At 45.7% G+C, this 24,272-nt stretch overlaps 3 protein-coding genes across 4 annotated transcripts; all 3 read right to left on the reverse strand.

Annotated features, from left to right (window-relative positions):
- Window positions 1-1,866: 1,866 nt before the first annotated feature.
- Cad74A (cadherin-74A) lies at window positions 1,867-15,905 on the reverse strand. Of its 2 annotated transcripts, none has more exons than XM_064688308.1 (9): window positions 15,740-15,905; window positions 14,574-14,896; window positions 8,082-8,446; window positions 6,535-8,026; window positions 6,095-6,356; window positions 4,412-6,029; window positions 4,050-4,352; window positions 2,851-3,992; window positions 1,867-2,792 (listed from the first exon to the last, which is right to left on the reverse strand). In XM_064688308.1, the coding sequence occupies exons 2-9, from the start codon at window positions 14,725-14,727 to the stop codon at window positions 2,666-2,668; spliced, it is 5,463 nt and encodes a 1,820-aa protein (XP_064544378.1). In that variant the 5' UTR covers window positions 14,728-14,896; window positions 15,740-15,905; the 3' UTR covers window positions 1,867-2,665. The 2 variants fall into 2 exon arrangements, with proteins under 2 accessions (XP_064544378.1, XP_064544377.1); XM_064688307.1 differs by having other exon boundaries at window positions 14,574-14,893; window positions 15,698-15,905.
- A 1,470-nt stretch (window positions 15,906-17,375) lies between these two features.
- LOC135432595 (alpha-protein kinase 1) lies at window positions 17,376-19,631 on the reverse strand. The gene has a single exon (XM_064688301.1). The coding sequence runs from the start codon at window positions 19,629-19,631 to the stop codon at window positions 17,376-17,378; it is 2,256 nt and encodes a 751-aa protein (XP_064544371.1).
- Window positions 19,632-20,856: 1,225 nt separating this feature from the next.
- On the reverse strand, window positions 20,857-23,800 carry LOC135432596 (uncharacterized). Its single transcript, XM_064688302.1, has one exon. The coding sequence runs from the start codon at window positions 23,798-23,800 to the stop codon at window positions 21,356-21,358; it is 2,445 nt and encodes an 814-aa protein (XP_064544372.1). The 3' UTR covers window positions 20,857-21,355.
- Between the last annotated feature and the right edge of the window lie 472 nt (window positions 23,801-24,272).

The raw sequence follows: 24,272 nt of genomic DNA on the forward strand, positions 1-24,272 counted from the left end.
TCCACACTTGCGGGTGGAATTTGCCACAAGCTCCGCCATAGCGTGCACTTACAAGACACACGATAACTTATGTAAAAATGTTCAGATTTCTAGTTCATATAGCTTGGACTACGCGGTGATCATCAAACAGTCAGTCGATCAGGCAGGTAATCAATCGGCATTTGTAACAATATTCAATATACAGGGCATTTATAAGTCGATTACTTTTTAGTTTCACTCTGCTGGTTCTCTCACAAATTGTTTTTGCCGCAAATGTTAAGGAAATGAGCGACTTCCCCTGCGATAGCCTCGTCCCGGCTCACTCATTAATTGTTCGCATTGTTTGTCCGTTAAAGTTGGACATCTGGCCAGCTGCCCGTTCGCCCCCGTCTCCCCGCCCCCGACTGACTAACTGTCTGCCAAATGAATCTAGGGTATAAAGTTGATGTGTGTGTTTAACTACTTTTTTGTTTAACACTGTTTACGCAGGACACCTGCAAGTGCGCTGGCTTTTTTTTAGGGTGCTCGGTGCTCGGTGCTGAGTGCAATTGGGAGCGTGTATAACTTGGAGCTTGGTGGCGCCAACCCCTCCATGTATCACATGGGCATTAATTGGTGATTACTGCAGCTTAGATCCGTGGCAGTTGCCGGCGCCGTCGTCATTGTTTGGCCAGCAAACAAAAGAGGGAAGCGCGTTTGTCACTCGAGTTTGAAGTGTGATTTACGATCGGCATCATCAATCAATGTTCAAGTGGAATGTGATTTGGCAACATTTGATGGCTGCGCTGCTGCTGACGCCGACAGCCAGTTGGGTTTTATGCTAATTGCGCTGGCAAATATAAAACTCTACAAGTACTTTGAAAATTTTCAACATGGCCATAATTACACCAAAAGCCAGAGACAACCCCCACTACTCGTTGATTTACTTGAGCCCGGACGGCACTTGATTTGCCTTAGTTGTTGTTGTTGTTGTGTTTTAAAAAGTTATAAAAATAACTCGTTAGATGTGGCAGCAGTTACAGCTAACTACTAAGACAGGGGTACACAACAGCAACAACCCCTGATCAGTTCATCTGTGTGTGCACTCACACACACACACACACACACGCCTGGTTGCACCCTTTGGCCTGTTGGTGCGGCAGTTCATATACCAGCATCATCATCCCTTGTACTTGCCACATCGTCGACTGCGCAGTTGCCTGAGGCTAATGAGTGCCGCACATTAGTTTTAACAACATTTATTATTTATGGGTTTTTCCTTTCCTTCTTCTCTTTTCTTTTTTTGGCTTTCTTAGTGGAAATTGTTAGGCATTACAATTTACATTTTCGCAGTGGCGCGTTTTGGTCATTCAAAATTTAAATTCCAATTAATCTAAGCACACAGATTTTAATTGGAATGAGCAAAAATTGTTTATTATTGTTCAAATTTATATTATGGGTTGGTTAAAAGAAGCTTCGCTGAGTCAATTCCATTTTATTAAAAACCATTTCCTTGCGAGAATATTAGTTGAATAAGTGACTTCTTTTATATAGAAATGGAAGGTATTAAGTATAGAGCTGTAATAATTTTTTTATTAATAATAATTAATACTCTACATTAATTAACAAAAAACTGCCAAATCTTAAGTAAAAACCATGGCCGAATAATGATGATAAAGGCATGATAGTTAGAAATCCATCAAGGTAACAATTGTAATCCAAATAAGATTGCCGCATATATTCCACTATTAAGCTAGCCAAAAGTGATAGATGGCTTATGAGAGACTCGAGAGTCTACTTTTAGCTATAAGCTTTTGTGTTTAGTCTAATTTTTGTTGACTTACCATTTTGCTGTTGCCCATATCACTTTGCATGCCCCGTCATAGTTCATGGAATGTGACTAGAGTATTCGTGTATTTTGTTGTAGATACAATTTATTTGCACACATGTTCACATTCGAAAACTAAATACATATTTCTACCTTAATGGCACCAAACATATGCACTTTGTTTGGGTAAGTGGCAAATATACTATATGCATGTATTTTGTTTTATTTTTTGTTTCACACGTCAACTCTGCCCTTTTGCTTAGCGTCAGGATGTAAATATTCCTGCTGAAAATCAGGCTGCATTTTGTGTAATATTTATTTTGCACTTGTTACGCATTTGCTGGACAAATAAACGATAAGATAAATATATAGGTAAATGCCATTTATTTTTACTAAAATAAAACAAAATTATTTCATGCGTTGCAAAAAAAAGTACACTACTCAAAGCTCGAGTACTCGAATGGGGTACTCGGGCCTTTCTGCGCAGATGACACATAAAATGACTTTCTATATAAGAACTTATAGCTAAAAGTTTTCGTTTTGGACTTTATACAGTTTAAATTAGATTAGCGTACTCTATACTCTTCTATACTCTACATAGGTGTATTATGTACATACTAGATCACGTGCATAGTATGCTTATGCTTGTATGGACTGTTTTGGCCAACCGGCGCGGCCAGCTGCATTGCCCAAGCCCCATGTGCACCAGATCTGCTCTGGCCATAGGTGATAATTCGCGGATTGGATAAATCTGATAATGCTGCCTGCCAGATGGTGCAGATGGGGCTTAAGTCTTGAGTCTTGAGCACTAGATTACACTAGAATTATGATTCAGCATTGCCATCGGCTGTTCCTGGCTGTGCAGAATATGAGCTGAGGCTACAAGGGTCCATAGATGGGCTCCGAGTAGAGCACGGCGGGCATCGAATAGCTGTACGAGGTGGGCGTATGCTCAGTGGGCGTGCGCAGACTTGCCTGCAGGCTGCGTTTGCTGTGCCGCTTGAATCTGTGTATTAGGAATTTTCGTTAAACTATTGAAACTAGCCAGAAACTAGGACACTCACTTTTTCTTCAGGCAGCAGGCTGTGCAGAGGGCGACCAGCGCGGCCACGCCTATGAGCGCCGCAAGAATAACCAGCCAGGCGCCCGCAGACATCAGCATATTGCCAAAGAGGGCGGCCGTTTGGGTGCGTCGCACCGAACAGGACTCCAGGTCGCTGACGCCATATGCCGCATAGATGTCGATGAGCTCGTGTCGCAGCTCCTTGGAGTTCATCAGCTTTTGCATCTCCTTTAGCGACAAGGCGGCGCCGTTGCGGAACATTTGGAAACAGGAGCTCGTTGCCGTAAAGTCGAGACTCATGTCGGCACGCGTAAAGACCTGTGTGTCCAGCACGTGCAACTCCAGGCCCAGCGGCTTGAGTTTCTGCTGCAGCTGCTCCTGGAACGGGCGTATATTGTGCTGTATCTCGTTGGGCGGACGGGCAAAGACGAACTTAAGCAGCGACTTGTCGCGTATGACAAACACTTTGATGTTGCTGTGCGTCTGGCGCTTGGCCTTGGCCGAATTGTTGGCGCACACGCGCATCAGGAAGTATCCATCCACATAGTCGGCAAAGGAGCCGCCCGTGCGCAGCTCCCCAGTGCGGTTGTTGAGCGTAAAGAGCGTCTGCAGGTTGCCCGTGGCCAGTTTGCGGCTGCGCTTGTAGAACTGCGGCACAAAAGTCACGTTCACAATGGACAGCGCTATGGGCGCAGCCTCGGCATCCGCATCGCTGGCACGCAGCGTGGTAATCACCGTGTCAATGGGCACATTGATGCGTATGCCGACGGTAGCGTCCGGATTCTCAAACAGCGGCAGATTGTCGTCAATGTCTAAAATCTTTATGGTAATGCGCAGATGCGAAGGATCCTGGCGATCATAGGCATCGCCTATATACCTAAAAGCTGGCTCGCCCAGCTTCAGGCACTTGACAGTCAGCGTAAAGGATTCGACCAGCTCCCGATCAATGGCTTGGGTGGTCTTCAATATGGCCATGCTGTTGTTGTTGCGCTCAATGGCGAAGATCTGCTCGTTGTTGCCCTCGATAATGACATAGTCGATGGCCGCATTCTCGCCAATGTCCTCGTCAATGGCGCTAAAGTTGCCCACAATGGTGCCCGCTGGCTGCTCCTCCTTCACGGACATGGTTATGGGACCCGCATCCTGTTCAAATTGTTAGCTTAGAGCACAAAGTAGAAGTTATGTTGTGTTGTGACTTACGATTTCTCTGGCAAATCTGGGCTCATGATCATCCATGTCGAGCACTTCAATTTTTAAGATGCGCGTCACCGACTGCTTGGGCTGCCCATTGTCGCTGACCTCCAGCAGCACCTTGTACATGGACTTCTCCTCCCGATCCAGCTGCTCACGTGTTGTTATCAGCCCGGTGTGAGTGTCAATGGCAAAGGCTTCAGCGTCGGCCGTATCTGGCAAAATGCGGTAGGTTATGGTGCCAGAGGGCGTGCTCTCATCATCTGGATCACTAGCAATCACTTGGAACACCGGTGCGCCAATGGCAGCATTCTGTGGGAAGATTAAAAGTTGGAACATCTTTCGCTTGAAGGTTTTTCTGCGAGACCCACCTCTGTCACATTTGCCATTTGACCCACTCGCGGCGCCACAAAGAATGGCACACCATCATTGGCGCTCACATCCCCGATGAAAATGCGCACCTCGACATCCGTGGAGAGCGTAGGCTGCTTGGGCACCTGGTTGCCATTGTCCTGGGCGCGCACAATCAGCACATAGGCCTCGGCGCGTCCCTTGCCCGTCAGATTCCGGCGCGTCGTCAGCAGACCGCTCTGCGCATTGATGCTAAACAGTCCGTTGGCGTCGCCCTCGTTGACCAGCTCGTACCGTATCTCACCGCCAGGTCCTTCATCCGCATCAGTCGCGTTCAGTTGCAGAACGTTCTCCATTTTCATTGCATTCTCCGGTATGACAGCACTGTAGAGCTTCTTGGTAAACTCTGGCGCATTATCGTTCACGTCCAGCACGTCGATCAGCAGCTCGACAATGCTCTGTTTGGCATCGGTGGGTTTGCCGGGTGAGTCCTCCGCCTTCACTTGCAGTCGAATGGTGGGCGTGCGCTCGCGATCAATGGTCTGATTGCGTGCCACAATGATCTGTCCGGTCAGGTTGTTGATCTCGAAGAGCATTGCATATTCGCCTTGCAGGGAGTAGATGATCCGATGATAGCCCAAGCGCTCATCCCGCGAATTAAGCGCCGCATCCTTGTCCTGAGCCCTCACTTGCACCACACGCTCCGGATGGCCCTTGTTCTCAATGATGGTGGCATGATACGAGCTTTGCTCAAAGATCGGACTGTTATCATTCACATTCTCAACCGTAATGTTCACCCGGCTGATTGTGCTGCGCTGACGATCGGCGCTATTCGCGCGCACCTGCAGATCAAACTCTGCGCTGCCCGTCTCCGCCAGAGTTTCGTAATCCAAACGCTTCTTCAATATGACCTCACCAGTGCGTTCGGAGATTTGGAAATATTCCAGCTCCTTTGGTTCGACCAGCTCAAAGCTGGTAATAGGCTGCTCGGTCACTGGATCCTCGGCTTGCAGTATGAATAGCGCGCTACCTATGGGCATTTCCTCTTTGATCTTGATGTTGACTACAGGGCGAGAGCTGCTCCAGCCCGGATTTTTGAAGACCGGATCCTTGTCCTTGAAGGATTGCACATAAACTGTTACCTCTGTGGTGTCCACTTGCTTCTCAGGATCCACCTCAGCATTCAGATCCCGAACAGCCACTGTGAAGATAATAATGGCAGCCACATCGTGACGCAGACTGCTGTTCACAAAGATCTCTCCGCTTTGGCTGTCCACACGGAAGGCCTCCTGCACGGGATAGCTGCTCCGGTTGGTTATACTGACGCCCGCCTTTGTGGTTGCCCTAACCGCGCCCTGCATGCTGTACTCCAGACGTGAATTGAGATCCTTATCAACTGCCTTAACCCGCAACACGCTCTCTCCAACAACTGTGCGCTCGGATACGTAGGCAGCATAGCTATTCTGCTCGAACTTGGGCTTTTCATCGTTGATGTCCTTGACATTCACATAAACAGTGGTGGTTGCTGTTTCCGGTATGGGCGTGCCAGAGTCGACGGCATTCACAATTATCTCAAAGCTATTCATATTCAAGTCGCGATCAATGCGCGCCTGTGGAGACACAGTAATCAACCCAGATCTGCAGGAGAGAAGTTTAGATGAGAAGTGTTCAAAGGGATGGGGCTCAATCTTAACTAGACTTACAGCTCATTGATCTGGAAGTTGTCATTGGCGCCCACAATGCGATATCTGAGCAGACTGTCCAGACCGTCGGGATCATGTGCGGAGACTGTAGTCACATTATAGCCCGGTGCGGCATTCTCCGGTATGGACACACGATAACTGGGCGGTCCAATGATGGGCAAATTCTCGACATTTTGGAAGTGACCCTTGAAAATGGGACGCTGATTTCCAGAGATGCCTACACGCACAAGCACACGTGTGGTATTGGTCAGTGGAGGAATACCTGGCGATAGGATAAAGAGACATACATAATTTAATTAATGTAGTCTTACATAAGTGAGGGGTATCTTGGGCCTGGTATGAGTTAGAAGACGTTCCTTATGGAGGATCTAAGCTGCCTAGCTTCTTCCTGCTCCTCCAAGTAATATGCATAAGGCTTCAAATAATTAGCTGTGACTCACCGAAATCTGTGGCGGATACGACAAGCTCATACTCGCCGCGCTCCGTATCCATGGACCTGGCTGCCTTCTGTAGGGTTATTTCGCCCGTTGCCGACTCGATGCGGAATACATTGCCAGCTATGCTGTTCTCCGAGACTATGACGTACTTCACCTTGCCATTGCCCTGGCTGGGACCATCTGCATCGTGGGCACGCACAAAGAACTGTGGCTCAAAGATTGCGGCACCCTCCCGAATTGTGCGACTGTATTCGTTGCTCTCGAAGCTCGGATGATTGTCGTTGACATCGAGAACATCCACATAGAGGTTGGCATTTGATTCGCGTCCACCGCCATCCACAGCCACCACGGTCAGACTGTAGGTACTCTGCTTCTCGTAGTCCAAAGGCCTGAGTAGATAAATGCCACCAGTCTCCGGGTTAACATAAAAGTTATCGGCTCCGAATCCCTTAAGCACATACTGAACATGCCCGAATTCAGCCGAGTCCGCATCAGTAGCATTTACTACGCCAATGAGAGAGTCGGTTGTCAGATTCTCGGCAGCTGTAAAGCGATAGGTTTGCTGACCAAAAACGGGCGCATTGTCATTGGCATCCAGTAAATGGACCTCTACGCGTGCCTTGGCCTGCTCCACGCCATGCGTGGAGGCCACCAAATCGAACTCGAATTTGCGCTGTGCGGGATTGTCGTAGTCCAGGCGATTGGCATCCAGCACCTTGACCACAACAGGTGTGCGACCCTGGCCTTCAGTAGGTGAGACAGCAAACACGCCAGCTGACTTGGAGACATCCAGTAGCTTGAGCTGATATCGGCTGTTCTCGCCCATATCACGATCATCCACGAATATCGATAAACCTGGCAGCGGCATGCCATTGGCCAGATTCTCCGCAATCGAAACGTTAAAGTGCGAGGCGCTGAACTCGGGCCCGTGATCGTCCACATCGGTAACGACAATGGTGACGCGCGTGAGCGAGTGCTCCGCGGGTATGGCACCATCTATAAGCTCTGTGGCGCGTATGGAGAAGACATAGACACCGCCGTTTTGCAGTATATCGGGATTTTCGCGGTCCAAGGGTACACTGGTAGTTTGCAGCATGGCTGTGCCATCCTTGGGATCACCGAAGGGTACCAGCTCAAAGTGACCAAAAGGCTCGTCCTCCAATGAGAGGAAGATCTCCCTTGGTATGCCCACATCGCCATCGATCGCCTTGACGGTCAGTATGCTCACGCCGGCTGGTGTATTCTCTGCCACAGTAGCGGAATATGGGGCATTGGTGAAAACGGGCGCCTGATCCTGCACATCGATGACATTGATGGAAACTGTGGCAAAGGAGGTCAGACGATTCTCCAAAGCGCTATCCGAGGCGGATATGGTCATAATGTAGGAGGGACGACTCTCAAAATCAAGCGGCTGTTTAAGCGCGACCCTCGCGGTATAGTTGCCATCGCCTATCTTAACAGCGCGCACCTCAAAGATGTCACAAATGTCGTTCTCCTGGAAGATGGAAACGTGAGCTTGATTGAATTCGCCTGCTTAGGACTCGTCCTACCTGCACACACTTTATCTGCACCTCTGCATTGAGACCCTCGTCACGATCAACGACTAGGATCGGTGGCTCCACCGTCAGCTCGCCGCCAACGGGCAGCGATTCGCTAACGCTGGCCGTATAGGGTCTTCCGTAAAATGTGGGCTGATTATCGTTATAGTCGCGCACCGGAATCTCGCGACGCTGGGACACCGTGTTGGGCTCTGTGCCGTAGACACCCTCATCGGTAATGCTGATAATTACCTCAACGGTATCTTGAGTCTCGCGATCCAGTTCCTGGCGCAGACGCACCACGCCCGTCTCCCGATCCACCGAGAAAACTGGGCCAGATATGCTGTACTTGAGGCGGCCTCCCTCCGGGTCGATGCCTGCAAATGTGTAACAAATAAGTTGGGGTTCACTTGTGACCGGGTTGGCGGCAGTAAAAGCGGTTTGTCGGCTACTCGTTTGGCTCGACAAGCTCGCTGCTTTAATTACGTGTCGAGTTCGCGTCGTCGACTAACGTCATCGTGGGTTATGTTTAAGCGTGTGAAAAATGCTAATTAAGTTCCCACAACCTCCTTCGCTCGACTTTGCAGTTTAGTTGGGCGTGGAAATGGAGCTAAATATGTTGCTAACGCTGGGAGTTGGGTCAGCTCAGCTAAATCTGGGTTTCTTTTGAACTTCACTCAAACTGTCTTGTTTTAAGCAGTTTCTCTTTCTCTTTGGGGGCTCTAATCACAGGAAACATACTTCAAATTTCCGAGCAGCGCAACCCAGCTTGGGGGCAAACACGAAAAACCATTAGAAATTCTTTTGAATGATACAAAGTGGATGGGCAAAAGAAAGAAAACAAATGATCCCAACAGCGCATGTAAAAAAATCCAACAATGACAAGAAAGAATGGCAAATATCGGCAGGTCGAATTTGAAATACTCTTGCGGCTTGCATGAAGGCTTGAAAATTAATTAAAGAAAGTTTCTATGCAAAAAGTAATTTTCGATCGATTCTTTCTATAGAGCATAAGATATATGATTTTATGTCATTTGATATATTAGTTCGATGTTGAAAAGATATGCAAGCAGCTTATAAAAACTCCTAAATACCAAGTTTCCAAAGATATCTTGAAAACGAAAAAGTTTTTCAGAAAAGATCTTAATTTTTGTCTGATAATTTCTATTGCAACAATATTATATATGATATAGTAGTACGTTCTGGCTATTTTCTTTGACATTGATCAAGAATATATATTTACGCATTTCATGAAACATGTATAATACCCTTTTAAAGAGTGTAATAGGCCCACTGGCGGTCTGTGAGACGACTTTTGGCACAGACGACAGGCAGACCGCTTTACAGGTTTTCAAGTTTGCTCTAACCATTTGAAGACGCCAGACACGGCGACCGACAATTGCAGCAGCCACGAGCACGACTTGGACGCCAAAGCGGGAAGTAAACAACACGTTCTCCATAGCTCACTACACCCAAAACAACTAACCAATTGCGGTCGCCAACCCGAATCTTTCCCATTGCCTGTCCCTGCACCGTGCCCCTTGCATTCGGCGCGTGAGCGTCCGTTTCCACTTTTAATGTACATAATCATTTTTTTCTTTCTAGTTTTTCTTTTTCTTGTTTTTTTCGGGGCTTACACATTTTTTTATGTGATTTCTCATAGCATACAACAATATACCGTAGCGTATTGGTACATTGGGGGCCAGTGGAATTATTTGGTGTACGTTGATTGTTGCTGCGCCTCATATGGAATCTCGTTTTGGGGCATGCTCAGAAAAACTGGGAAAAACTAACTGAGCTCCGTAATGGCCAACAATTATGCGAGTTTTTCAATGTTGAAAAGTTTTCTACATTTCTACTTTTCACTTGCTTTATCACGCGGCATGTGTACTGTATGATGTTGTTGCAAATGTGTTGGAGTGGGAGGATGGGGGCAAAATAATTTGTGATTTCATGCTCTGCGAAGCGTATTTGTTAATATTTTGCTATTTATTACAAACTAAACACACAGGGGAAAACAAAAGAAAAACACCCGCATTGTGCCAGCGTGATTTTGCACAATTATTCATTTTCGTTTGTTTTGGCCGCACTTTGCGTTTAAGAGTCTACATAATTACACCACGCTATTCACTTAATTATGTTATTTATGTGTATTTTGAAAACCATTTAATTGAATTCAATAATTACTAGCACAATCTTTAGAAAGTGCAACAAAATTTATTAAAATATTTCACGAAAGATAAGTTTTAGGAATGATTTTTAGAGATGGGAATATAAACATATAATAGCTTCAGTAATTATTCGCATTTTTCGGTATTGCTTTTTGTGAATATTCATCATTTCAATCCAATTATTGATATTTAAGGGGTGCATATTTTGAATTTAATGATTTGAGACTAAGCTGAAGAGTTTTCTAAAAAATCTCTATTCAAAAGTCCGAATGGAAAACGAATTTTCAAAGAAGTTTAATCCATTCTAATTTCTGAATAATTAAATTTTCTGCATCTTGTAAAATCGAAGCGAATTCCTTATTATTAAATATTAATATAGTTCTGCGATAGCCTTGAAGTTTCTATAAATAAGCTAAGCATCGGAAGAATGGGCTGCCGAAAAAGTGAGATTAACTTAGAATAACTCAGAATCTAGCAAGTTGTGACTAATGAAAGCCACACAATAATAAATCTACATATATATATACAGGTATCTATTTGGTAAACACGAGCTCAGGGCCGTCTTTTGTTCCAATTTTATTTACTGATTAGCCGCTATTATCATTGATTTGTCAAATGAACAATTTAAATGTAAAATAGACAAAAGAAAAACCTGTAACATTTTTTTTTGTTTATTGAATAAAGTTGGCTGCAGCCAACAAATTGGCCTATTGCCAGCGAGCCGTGTGATGCAAGCGCCTTTTTTTTCTTCAATTTTTGATGATTGCCAGTCAAAATTGCAATAACAAATTATGCAGCTGTTCGAGCCGCTTCCTGGCTCACAGTTTAGACAACGTTTTGGCTATTTTTCAATTTGGCTACAGTGTCCGTGTCCGTGTGTGTGTGTGTGTGTGTGTATTTGTGTTTATGGCACTCTTAATTTCAAACGCAGTGCGCTATAAATTGTTGGCTTAAACGTGTTTTTTCTACCAGTATCTCACGGATGCAGCTTGCAAAACTAACTGGCTGAAAGACCGTTCACCTAGCCACACACACACAGCATAGATTGATCGCACACACATGAAAAATTCAATGGGTACTCACTTACTTATCAACTACTTAGTTAATGCAAACACTTGAAATAAATTTGGGCCTCAAGTTGCCTTTTGAGCTCTTCATTGAGCTCAAGAAAATTATGTACAAATATATTTGTAGTAATATGGCTTGGGATTAGATAAAAAGATACAATTACTTATGCTGCAGCCCAGCGCTGGCTTGAAAGTTGTCTGCCTTGCCTTGTCGTCGGGCAACTGTGGCCTCTGCATCAAATTACAGGCCGCATCTCGGCAGCCATAACTGGGCCTCTGTGTTAGGGTGTCAACGGGCCGCTGCCGACATGCATTTGCGGGCAGGTGGGCAAAAACAAAAGCCCAAAACCAGCACGAAGATGCACCCAGTGCGATCTGCGTGCAGCTTTCACATGAATGCGAACTGTTTGTTGTTGGATAATCATGCAACGAAATGTAACACCAGTTGCGCCTGTTGCTGCCACACATTATGTGGCAGCTGCCAAGCCCAGCCAAGGAGCTGCCGCAAGCACTTGCATTTGCAATTGCGAAAGGAAGCGATTATGACATGGCTGTAAAAGATATTCATTTCGAATTGTAGCTTTCGATTGATTGGCCGCTTCTATCAAAGTAAAAGTGTCATAGATTCTACATAAATAAAATTGAGCGCCATTATTCTATTATTATTCTACAATTGCAGGCAGAGTGTATTATAATTTTTTTAAATAATGTGTAACGCATGGAAGACGTTTGAGACTTCATAAATTAAATATATATATTCTCTCTATCTCTAAATTTCCAAGGATCTACATAAAAATCATTTGAGACGTGTTTCACATTTTTCGCAAAATTAAAGCTTCCTCGGTGAAGAGTGAGTTTTTTTGGTGTAGTTTTAAATATTGCCCGATTTGCTTCAAACTTATTTTAAAAGCTCTACATAAGAATTTGAAGAATACGTGTTTCGGCGATTTGGGAAATTTCACCCGCAACAGTGGTAAATTGGCGGAAAACGGTTGTATGAAAGTTTTTTGTTTACCGTCCGATCGGTTTCAAACTCATTTTCAAAGATCCTTGGGAGAATTTATGTTAGACTTTCCACGGGCAAGGCTGAGGTATACCCGCTCGTATATTATATTTTTTTTATATTTTTATTATATTATGTTATTTTAATTGTATTATTATATTATATTATTATATTATATTATTTATATGATTTTAGATATTAATATTCTCTTGAATTCATTTTAATAATTTTTTTTATCTGTTTTTCAGTTAATGCAAAAAGGAAGTGTATCAAGGTGTGCTTTTATATTTTTTTCTAATTTTTTTCTGTGTTTAACTGTGTTTACTTTTTTTTGGGGCAAAAAGTGAATTTGATTTTATTTTAAGGAAGCTGTAAAAAATTAATAATTAATTTTTTTTTCAATTTTTTTTCTGTGATTTTTTTTGTGTGTTAATTGTGTTGCCTCTTTTGGAAAGAAAAATTATGAAGGAAAAAGTGTTTAAATTCATAAATTAATTTTTTTTTCAAAATTTTTTTTTCTGTGAGCCATAAATATGTTTAAGTGTGCTTACTGCTTTGTGATTAAAATGTTTTGAGTTTTTGACAATAAGAAGCTGGAAGTTGGAAATTAAATATAAGAAGGTGAGTACATCAATTTATTAACTAATTTAATTCGAAAACTATAAAATTCAGATATTAAATCGAAAGTTGCTGCTGAATTTGAATTGGCGACCAGCCGTTTGTTATTCCGACGCTCTGTCTTGAGCCTATCGTTAAGAATTGTTGTCAACGTCTGTTTTTTGTGGTAGGCAATTCATGTCGTAATCGGTTGTTATAGCAATGATCTGTCAAATATTATATTTTTATTTATTTTTTAATTATTTCCAACATATCTCAAAGAGCGTATCAAATCCGTCTACCATAATGCCTATAGAATAATAATTAGTCAAAAATAATGCTTGTGAGCAAGAAGCATTTCTAAGCCACATATCTGCAAGAGTATTCAATCTTCTGCTTGCCAAAGATCGCCGTTTTTTTCTGCAACTATTGCAGTTGGCCAGCAGCCAGGAGACAATTGCATCTAATGCCGCGCAGAGCTGGCCACACGCCATATTCTCATGGTAATTGTTATCATTATCAAGCCAACATTATCGGAGCGTTTGTTTTGGTATCGCGAGTGCTACGCACAAACGTGTTCAAATGCATTTCCGCATGGGCAGCGGACAGATACAATCACACACACACACACACACACACACACATACGTACACCTATAGCTGCTGTTTGATTACCTAAATGCATTCCCAAGCATGCGACATACACATTATCATTATGGGAACCCTAAATAAACAAAGATTGCCTGGCGCTTATCGCTTTAAACACTCGACATATTTTGCTACATAAATCAAGTAATCACCAGAGATACACTACATAAATATGCCCATGTCGAGACACACTTATGCGACATGAGTTCTCCAAAAACGTGCTGGGCAAAAAAAATACATACAAAATGCAATACTCTGCACAAGGTTATTCAAAAAGTAGGTGGCGTTGTGGCGGGCCAAGCGTTTAATATTTCAATTATGGCCATATAGACATAACCCTCTCAAGCCCCCCCTTAAAAAAACCCACAGCAATCCAGCGAAATGAAAGTCAGCAAAGGCAATTTGAGATTTCGAGTCCACAAAAGTCAAATTACAAAATAATTAAACTATCAAATGACCAGCAAAATAAAGCCGAAAGAGAGCGCAAATGCAAACCGATTTTGACAAAAACAATCTATATGTACATATATATAAGCTATATATAATTACTAAGAGACATGAACTCACAAGCTTTTGGGCCAAAAAACATTGACTAAGTAATTTTGCTGTTTGTGAAAGGCTTTGCCGTAAATAATGTGAGAATTGGGGCTATTGTTGCTGTTTTTAAGAGACTGTGCCCATTGTAAATGGGTTAAAGAGGGCATTATAGTTTTCTAGGAAAATACATCTGTGACCTCATAAGATGTATATATACATACACATATATATATATATATTCTTGATCAACATCAACATGCGAGTCGAGTTATGTTCATGTCTTTCTCATAGAAGAGCTAAATACATTATTAAATTTGGAATTTCGTAGGAATGGACAAAGTTCGAATTTATGTTATGGTTTATCGATACTGAGTACAGGATATCTTCTAGTCGTTCACCTGCTACTGAAGCATTTTTGCTTGATTATGAAACGTGGGTTTGGTCATTTGCTGACCTTAGTTTGGGAATTAGCCACGACTTACCTTTGAGCTGATAGACTGGACTGCCAACTGGCGTATGCTCCGACAGGCTAAAGCGGGACATGTCGCCGGAGCCGGGCACAAAATGCGGCGCATGATTCAGCAGCTGTGCCCCTGTCGAACCGAGCAGCAACAACATCAGCGACGGCAGCAACATGTTGCCGTTGCTAATTTCAGTTGCCGTAATGTATCTGTATCTGTATCCGTTAGCTGGCAAGAATTCGGTGTTTTATTTACACAATTATTTGGCACATGTAGCACAAATTCTTTCTCAACCTTTTAACTGTTTTCGTTTATGCAAAACAAGAGATTTTCGTTAAACGCTGCTAACCACAAAAAAAAAAAACAATGAAAAAACCTCTTTCAATGTTAGACCCCACCGCCCAATCGACCTTGGCTGTGGTTAATGGCAATGCAGTTGCAGTTGCAGTGGCAGCAATTGCAGCATTTGCAGCATTTGCGCTCAGTCAGCGGAAAAGTGAGTGTGGCAAGCTGTAATACCAAAAAGAAAAAAACAAATTTATGTTGTGCCATTACAACTAGAGCCTTGGGAGCCACCTGCTGTTGAACTTGGACCGCACTTAAAAGCCAAACATTTGATCAATTCTTGAAAAGAAATTCGCCTTAGCTGGCAGTTTCACTTTATGAGCATGTGAAAAGTGGCACATGATGATGAGGCGGCTGCTGCTGCCAAAGAGTTCCAATCATTTGGCTGTGGCGCTGCTCGCGCCAAGCGATTGGCAAATGTTGGCTTTCTCGCACACACACGCACGCACACATGGACTTGAAACAGCTGGAGAATGAGGAAAGAAGCATAAGGCATGGGGAAGTCAAAGAAAGCCAGCACACACACACATACACTCAGACACTTAAGACCAAAATGTGTGCAAAAAGGCAGCTAAAATAAATAAGCGCATAAAACAGAACTGGTTGCTCTCTGCGCTGGCGTAGCGTGCAAGGCGCTGCCGCAGCCATTGCCCGCAGATACATAAGTATCTGCAAGATACATATATAGGCTGATGGTCAGCACGGCTGTTGTTTAGGCAAAAGTAAAAAAAAAGGCGGCCAGGAAGCAGCACATAAACCACAAAACACTTCAAATGCCCACTGGCTCTGGCCACACTCACATAGATCTCCCAACCCCGCTTGATTAGATGCACAGTTATTACACTTATCAAATGATTATTTCACTTTTTAACACACGCGCAAAAAACCCAAACGCCAAAGTATGACGCCAGGTACGAAACTTGATTCTCGTTCCGAATTTGCTTCTTTTTGTTGAATTACTTTTATTTTGTGCGATTTTTGACCACTGTCACGACGAATTCAACCGCAGCAACGTCTTAACGGCGCGACGCTCGCTCACCTTCTGTCTTTTGGCCGTTTTACCTGTTGCTGCTGCTGCTACCGCTGCCGCCGTTCTTGGCTCGCCAACGGCGTGCGTGATACGGCCACAGAGGTAAAAATACTGGTTTCGTGCTGTCGCCGGTTTTGTTTTGATACACATTTCGCGCATGCGCAAAACGAGTGGCAATGAAATAAATACGAGTGTGTACACACTGTGCGGCCAAGCGAATCATTTTCCGCTGCAGCCCCAAAGTATGAAACGCGTTTTTCAATGAAATTATTTGAATTTTTTAAAATTAAAATTAAAATTATCTCGGGTACCATATGTCCCATTTCGAAATGATATACCTCTTTCTTCTCGTACGGATCCCGACTATCGATTGACACCAAAAAATCTGATTCTAAGAAATGGCCCAGTTTGAGAAAAACTATGTTTTTTGTAACAATTACGATGTTGGCTGAAAATGGCTGTGACCACGAGTCGAACGAGACCAATCTTTCCAAGATCGGGGCTTATTTGGCCGAGATACAGCTATTTAAAAAACGCGAAAAAATGCAGTTATTTTCGTTTTTTTTTTCCGATAATTCGGATAAAAATGTTCCGATTTTGGAAAGTTATACCTTTTTGAACTCGTACTGATCTCTAAAATCTGGAATTGCATACCACGTTTTTTGATTTTGTTTGGAAACCCAAAATTTGTGAAAAAAAACAGGCAGACGAACAAAAATCAAAAATTTCATTGCATACCCAAACGGAGCGGTGGAGCAGCTGAAGTACCAGTACGAATCTGCTTTAGGGAACGCTCCGCAGGGAGTCCGGGAGTCTTCCTGACGCACCACAACAGCTACAAATACTTAGGGGTGCACTTAGACAGGCGTTTAATTTAAAAGTTAATTAAAAAGAATAGTTAGAAATGGTTGTATTTGGGGCACCTACAGTTTATAAGCTACACGGACTATGTGATATTATATAATTTAATATAAATTTAACTGAAGAAATGTAAACTATCTAGAGGTCCAAGCTAGGCCAAAAACAATAATTGATACTCGGTTTATTCTACAAAATTGTGTTCGCAAAATTTAAAACCAAAATTCAATCTTGGGGTCAAACGAAGACCGAAAAGATGAAAGTTTGAAAGTTTGGAAACTTAACTTGTCTGTGTGAAAATCGGTTTGGTTTTGCCCGAGCTATACATGTTTCAAGTTCCGGAAAAGCAATTACCATGCATTTGCATACCAAAATTTAAATGCAGATGCAATATTGAGGTCAATAATTGTCAAAAACGACTTTTTGAAAATCGATTCAGTTCCGATAAAGTCGTAGAAGATGAAAGTCCAAAATAAACTTCAACTATGAATCTAACAACTGTTGAAGTCAAAGCCCATTTTGACTATTGAAGTAAACACTAAATATATTTATTTATTTTTGGTATATATAAGAGCTATAACTAAATCGATTTAGAGCGCATCGTCCACCTGGAACTGTATCAGATCCTCGACGGGAAAGCGAAAGAGCGAAGCCGTTTGTGCCTCGGCGGCCAGTTGATCGATATGTGGAGTTTTGTGGTAGCGAAAATGATCGCCCTGGACGCTATAGCGACCATGATTGGGAGGATTGCCAGTTAGTGCAGCAGGATGCGGCAGCTGGGGCACCTCAGCCGCCACAATGGGATGCTCAAAGTCGATCAGCGAAAGATTGTCGCTGCGTGAAATCGAATGATTCCCTGGCTGCTGCTGCTGCTGTTGTTGTTGGGTTTGGTTCTGCTGCGGCTGAGCTGTGGTTGCGGCCAGCGAGCTGTTGCCGGGCTGGGACTGTGCGGGTGCCACCTGGCGTGGCTCAATGGGACTTGGAGGCTTGGGCAGCGGCTGCTCCTGCTCACTGGCGCTGAAAGTATTGCGCTGCAAGCCCGCACCAAAATTGTGGCTGTAGAAGGGATTGGTGGAGGCGCGCATCGGTGTCGTGGGCTTCTGCTTGGGAAAAACATTCAAGTGCAGCATTATCTGATTGGAGTGCGAGTCTACCGGTCCAGTGTTGCCATTGCCATTGGCCTGCTGCGCATAGATGCAATCCTCAGGGCCCGAATTTTGCTGCTGCTGTGCGGCAAACTTTGGCGACTGGTAAAGCGCCTGCTGCTGCTGCTGATGCTGCTGTTGCTGCTGCTGTTGCTGGCTGTAGCGAGTGCCATGCTCGGGAAAGATCATGGGCAGGTGGCTGGGCGGTTGTGTGGGAAACTTGAAGGGCGACTGGTAGAGACCCTGCGGCTGCGCATAGATGGGTCCATTGGAGGCCGTTAGTGGCCCAGCCGAGGGCAGTGCGTAGTCGCCGTGGAAGGGATTGCGCAGCACGGAGGTGGGCCTCGAGGGTGGCAGCACCGGATATATGTCCAGGTTCAGTTTGAAGGGTATGCGCTTATGTTGCGGCTGACGTGTCGCATTCAGCGCGATGATTGGTGGAAAGTTCTGCAGGAAGGGATCGACCACCAAGTGCTGTTGGGTGCCGTGCTCCAGCAACATGTTGTAGTTGCTCTGCTCCTGCTGCTGCTGCTTTTTGTTTTTCTTCTTGGAGCTGGGCTTGCTGTTGGGCGCCTGCTGCAGGGCCAGCAAATTGATGTCCTGCGGCGAGCGTGGCTTATAGGGATACAGCTGCTCGATGGCTACGCGCTGATGCGGCGCACCACCGTACATCGGCATGGGCATGCCCATGGGAAACATGGGCATCGGTATGCTGAACTGCATCTGTTTCTTGTTGCGCTTGCCCCGAAAGAAATTGGCTATGCCGCTGGACTTGAGATTCTTATAGCTGCCGGCAATGTGCAGGCCCGTGGGCATCATCACCAGCGACGGCGCCGTCATCATTTGCGGCATCTTGCTGGGCATCACGCTATTGATGTGCAGATTGTGCAAGATGTCCTGGATGTTGTTCAGCGTGCCATGCTGGCGCTCCGCCTCGCCCTTCTTGAACTGCTCCGGTAGTGGGCCATCGAATGGAAAGTGAAACGGCTTCGGCTTGAAATCATCGCGCATTGCCAATGTGCCCGGCGTCTCCGAGTACTGGCGCCGCAGCAGCGCCGACGAGGGTGGCCGCTGTGTGGATAGGCGCGGCGGCCGTGGCAGCTGATCGCGCAGCACATCACGCAGCGGCGTCATTGTGACGGATCGCCTGGGCAGGCGCTCATACAGATGATTATCGTCGACGCCGTTGGCGTTGGCGTCGCCATCGGCGGGCCCGTTTAGCTGCATAGATGTTGCGTGCTGCAGCATGTTGCCTGGCGGCTGGGGTCGTCTCGCTTTCGTGCGCCATGTTCCGTAAATGGGCGCAACGTCGTCGGCACGCTCCAATAAGTAGGCAGTTTCGCCAGCCGCGCCAGTCTCCACATCAGCCACGACACCCGCATCCACATCGTTCGCATGCAACTGCATCTGCATCTGCTGCTGATGCATCTGCTGCAGATGCAGGTGCATTTGTTGTTGCTGCAGACGATATTGTTGCTGCTGCTCGTGCTGCAATTGCTGTAACTTGGCACGCATCTTCTCAATGTTTAGGCGTTCCGCTGCTTGAGCCGGGCTGTCGCCGTGGTTGTCACTTTCTGTACTGGACGTTGTCTCCGCCACCGTTGGCTCAACGTGGTTGAGTAACTGCTGCTGCTGCTGCTGCGGCTGCTGCTGCTGTTGATATAAGGCTGTTGATGCGACCTTGACTACCATAAGAGACATCTGGAAAATTGAAAGTTTTTTTATTTGGTTTTGCAGCAAGCACTTAACATCTCTCTCTCTCTCTCTCTCTCGCTACTATCAATTGGGGCTCACAATTGTGTACACATAAAGCAGACCCATAATCCGCTGCCAGCGGCTTCGGTTTGCCTTTTGTATGCCTCTGCACCTGGCAGGATCTGGACCCAGCAGCGCTATATGGTTTAACTTGGGCTCTAGCTGCGCTTCTGGCTTTATAAACATTTTTCACTATATAAATTTAGCTGAGCTGAGCCTCGTATCGTAGCTGTTGGTATCGGTATCTCTTGGCGCAACTGACGCGACTTCCTCATCGCGAATCGCAAAGACGACTGCCCGCAGTTTTGGCCAAGCAGCCCCTAAAAAACTTGCAACCACTTGCAACAACGCAGCGTACGACTGCGCCTAATTAGAAAGTTTAACATATACGAACGAAAATAAATAGACAAATAAATTAATTGGCTAAATGATTTCGTGTTCGCCGATGTGTTTGTGTGTGGAAAAGAAAATGAGATATTTTAAAGGCAGCAACCATGAACAACTCAAGATCGCATACATCAATACACGCGATAAAGAATTAAAGCGAGAAACAATTTAAGTGCAGCTCGCTAGCCGAAGTGCCTAAAGCTCTCATAAATTAGATAAAAAGTTATGTTTAATAATGTGATTAATCGGATTTTTTACAGTTCGATAAGCATTATTTCACACCGCAAGAGGCAGGCGTAAAGTTTTAGGGATTTTAACCAGCGACCTTCGCCACTTCTCCGCAGATAATACGTACCTCAAAGTTGTATATTCCTCGACTCTTTTGCCTTAATAATGCATAATTGAACTGCCTTACAATGAAATGTTTATAGACGAAAGATTCCTTAATAAGAGTTTTAAATAATAAACATAATATATTATGTCATTCCCCATTATCAGATGGAATTTATATTGATAATACAGCATTTAAATAGTTTCTCCTACAATAATAATGTATAAAACATATTATTATGTTTTATGGCACGATTATTATTTGCTATACAAACCTTACACAAAAGCCGTACGACCCGCTCTTTTACAGATCCAACCTCACGTGAGTTGCGTCTTGTTGTGGCAAAAAATAATAATAAAATAACAATAATAGCAACCGCTGCAAACATTTCCCGTTGTCGAATTAAAAATGCATTGAAACCACATTTGATAAACTTAATTTATTGTTCGGGCCTTTAGAAATGTTCATAAAAGATATTTGTTTGTTTTTCATTTGATTTCAATATAGAGCTAAATAGTCTTGAGACACAAAGTGTTGAGGAAGCAAACACGCATTTTGACTGGGAAACATTAAACATAGCAAAATATAGTATTAAAGGGGTTTACAAAAAATTAGATACATAGATACAGTGATCCCTAATCGTATGAGTATGCGATTCATTAATTCATAAAAACAAACAAGTTTCATTCTTGCCGACGCTTCAGTGGTTTCGCAATTTCGAGCACCCTCATGAAACGCTGTAAAAATCTTTTCGACTGTATTGACTAGATGTATCTAGCCCTAGAAATATGGTTGGCATTGCATTGCTAGATATATAGAGCATCAGTTATTGCATCCCCTCTCATAAGACAATATTATTTCAATTAAAATGAAATGAAATGTCACCTGTCATCCTGCCGTTGACCGTCGTTGAATTCATCGACGGCTATAACTGAGCTAGTTGAACGGGCGCTTAGAAGTCAAAGGGAATGTTGGGCCTTGGGTATTGGTAACCCTGATGTTTGGTCGTCGCTGGTGGCACGCTAGCCCTTGTTGGAGGTGGGACGTACGGAGTGGTACGTTGAGTGGCACGTGTGGTTATCCTCTGAGTGGTGACGGGAGGCAGGTAGGTTGGTGGGGGTGTGGCCCTGGTTGGTGGTGGTGTTGGCCGGCGAGTCGTTGGTGGTGGTGGTGGTGGTCTACGAGTGGTAGTGTACACAGGTGGTTGTGGCTTGTTGGTTGGTGGCAAGTAGGTTGGAGCTGGAGTTGTGCGGATAGTTGCACGTGCGGTAGTGTAAGTGGGTGGTGGTCGTGGTCTACGAGTCGTAGTGTACACAGGTGGTTGTGGCTTATTTGTTGGTGGCAGGTACGTGGGAGCGGGAGTCGTACGGACTGGAGCTCTGGTAGTCGGAGGGGGTGGTGGTCTGCGTGTAGTGGTCACTGGAGGCAAGTACGTTGGTGGTGGGGTTGGTGGACGAGTAGCCCGAGTTGGTGGTGGGGTTGCCCGAGTTGGGGGTGGGGTATACCGAGTTGGGGGTGGAGTAGCACGAGTTGGTGGACGGGTAGTAGCCCTAGTCGTAGCAGGAGGCTGTGGCTTGTTTGTGGGAGGCAAGTAGGTAGGTGCAGGCGTACTTGTTGGGCGGACGGTCGCACGAGTCGTACGGACGGTAGCTCTAGTGGTTGGTGGGGGTGGTGGCCTACGGGTCGTGGTCACTGGAGGCAAGTACGTTGGTGGTGGGGTTGGTGGACGAGTAGCCCGAGTTGGTGGTGGGGTAGCACGAGTTGGTGGTGGTGTTGCCCGAGTTGGGGGTGGGGTATACCGGGTTGGGGGTGGAGTAGCACGAGTCGGTGGTCGGGTAGTAGCCCTAGTCGTAGCAGGAGGCTGTGGCTTGTTTGTGGGAGGCAAGTAGGTAGGTGCAGGCGTACTTGTTGGGCGGACGGTCGCGCGAGTCGTACGGACGGTAGCCCTAGTAGTTGGTGGTGGTGGTGGTCTACGTGGCGTAGTCACTGGAGGCAAGTACGTTGGTGGTGGGGTTGGTGGGCGTGTTGCACGAGTAGGTGGTGGGGTTGGTCTACGAGTAGTTGGCGGTGGAGGTGGTCTACGAGTCGTTGTGTACACAGGTGGTTGTGGCTTATTTGTTGGTGGCAGGTACGTGGGAGCGGGAGTCGTACGGACTGGAGCTCTGGTAGTCGGAGGGGGTGGTGGCCTGCGGGTCGTGGTCACTGGAGGCAAGTATGTTGGTGGTGGGGTTGGTGGACGAGTAGCCCGGGTTGGTGGTGGGGTTGCCCTAGTCGGTGGTGGAGTTGCCCTTGTTGGTGGTGGGGTAGCCCTAGTCGGCGGTGGGGTAGGTTTACGGGTCACAGGTGGCTGTGGCTTATTTGTAGGAGGCAGATATGTAGGTGCAGGTGTGCTTGATGGGCGAATAGTTGCACGAGTTGTACGAATGGTGGCCCTTGTCGTTGGTGGTGCTGGTCTGCGAGTGGTCACTGGTGGCAGTGGCTTGTTGGTTGGTGGCAAGTAGGTTGGAGCTGGAGTCGTACGAACGGTAGCCCTGGTTGTCGGCACAGTGCGCTGGGTTGGTGGTGGAGTATACCTAGTCGGTGGTGGCGTTGGCTTGCGGGTAGTCACTGGAGGCAGTGGCTTGTTGGTAGGAGGCAAGTAGGTTGGAGCTGGCGTTGGCTTGCGGGTAGTCACTGGGGGCAGTGGCTTGTTGGTTGGCGGCAAGTAGGTTGGAGCTGGAGTCGTACGAACGGTAGCCCTGGTTGTCGGCACAGTGCGCTGGGTTGGTGGTGGAGTATACCTAGTCGGTGGTGGCGTTGGCTTGCGGGTAGTCACTGGAGGCAGTGGCTTGTTGGTAGGAGGCAAGTAGGTTGGAGCTGGCGTTGGCTTGCGGGTAGTCACTGGGGGCAGTGGCTTGTTGGTTGGCGGCAAGTAGGTTGGAGCTGGAGTCGTACGAACTGTAGCCCTGGTTGTCGGCACAGTGCGCTGGGTTGGTGGTGGAGTATACCTAGTCGGTGGTGGCGTTGGCTTGCGGGTAGTCACTGGAGGCAGTGGCTTGTTGGTAGGAGGCAAGTAGGTTGGAGCTGGCGTTGGCTTGCGGGTAGTCACTGGGGGCAGTGGCTTGTTGGTAGGAGGCAAGTAGGTTGGAGCTGGAGTCGTACGAACGGTGGCCCTGGTAGTCGGAGGTGGTGGCCTGCGAGTAGTGGTAGTCACTGGTGGCTGCGGCTTATTTGTAGGAGGCAAATAAGTCACAGGAACACGAGTTGGAGGCCTGGTGGGCGGTGGTGGTGTAGTGCGCTTCGGCAACTCAAACGGCACCGCGGGAGTAGGATAGAAGTATCCATCAGCCGCACGAACCTTACGCTGAAACAAGTCATACTTTGAGTTAAAGATCAGCTCCACGATCAAAATGGCCATTAAGTGCTTACCTCATGGGTGTCAGCTGTTGCGGTGGCTACTGCCACAACGCAAAGCGCCAAGACAAAAAGTGCACTTCTCTGTGAAGAAACGGAAACAGAAAGTGATCGTGTTAATATAGTTAAATAAGATGCCTAAATAAAACATCAGGTTGTTTAGAATTGTTCAAGCTGTGACCCTAGGCATCGGAATGAGTTTTATTCTAATTACCTTATCGAATTGTTTTAATGCTCTAGGCCTAAATGCAAGGCAACATTGTTTAACTATAGACAATGCTCAACGGCACAAAAGTCGTTCGTTAAAGTTCAGACGATGTCAGCCATTTGAATATAGTATTCAAATCAGCTACAACAACAACAACAACAACAGCAAATAGCTGGCAATTAAATTAAAATGTTAACGTGTAAAGTCGAAGACATTCAACTTTGACATCATCTCTAGGTCACGGTAGCTAACCAAAACAAAGTCACAC

This window comes from Drosophila montana, unplaced genomic scaffold (genome assembly GCF_035044405.1).
Source record: "Drosophila montana isolate Dmon_TW-CO22-7 unplaced genomic scaffold, ASM3504440v1 contig_3207_1, whole genome shotgun sequence".
Taxonomy (NCBI): domain Eukaryota; kingdom Metazoa; phylum Arthropoda; class Insecta; order Diptera; family Drosophilidae; genus Drosophila; species Drosophila montana.

What these genes read in the sequence shown, in the direction of transcription:
- LOC135432596 (XM_064688302.1), bottom strand. Translation starts at nt 23,800, where the DNA reads ATGGCCATTTTGATCGTGGAGCTGATCTTTAACTCAAAGTATGACTTG.
- LOC135432595 (XM_064688301.1), bottom strand. Translation starts at nt 19,631, where the DNA reads ATGTCTCTTATGGTAGTCAAGGTCGCATCAACAGCCTTATATCAACAG.
- Cad74A (XM_064688308.1), bottom strand. Translation starts at nt 14,727, where the DNA reads ATGTTGCTGCCGTCGCTGATGTTGTTGCTGCTCGGTTCGACAGGGGCA. An exon ending in AACTTCCAGATCAATGAGCT is followed by an intron (nt 6,030 to 6,094) that starts GTAAGTCTAGTT and finishes TCTCTCCTGCAG; the next exon opens with ATCTGGGTTGATTACTGTGT. An exon ending in GCCTGCTGCCTGAAGAAAAA is followed by an intron (nt 2,793 to 2,850) that starts GTGAGTGTCCTA and finishes CCTAATACACAG; the next exon opens with ATTCAAGCGGCACAGCAAAC.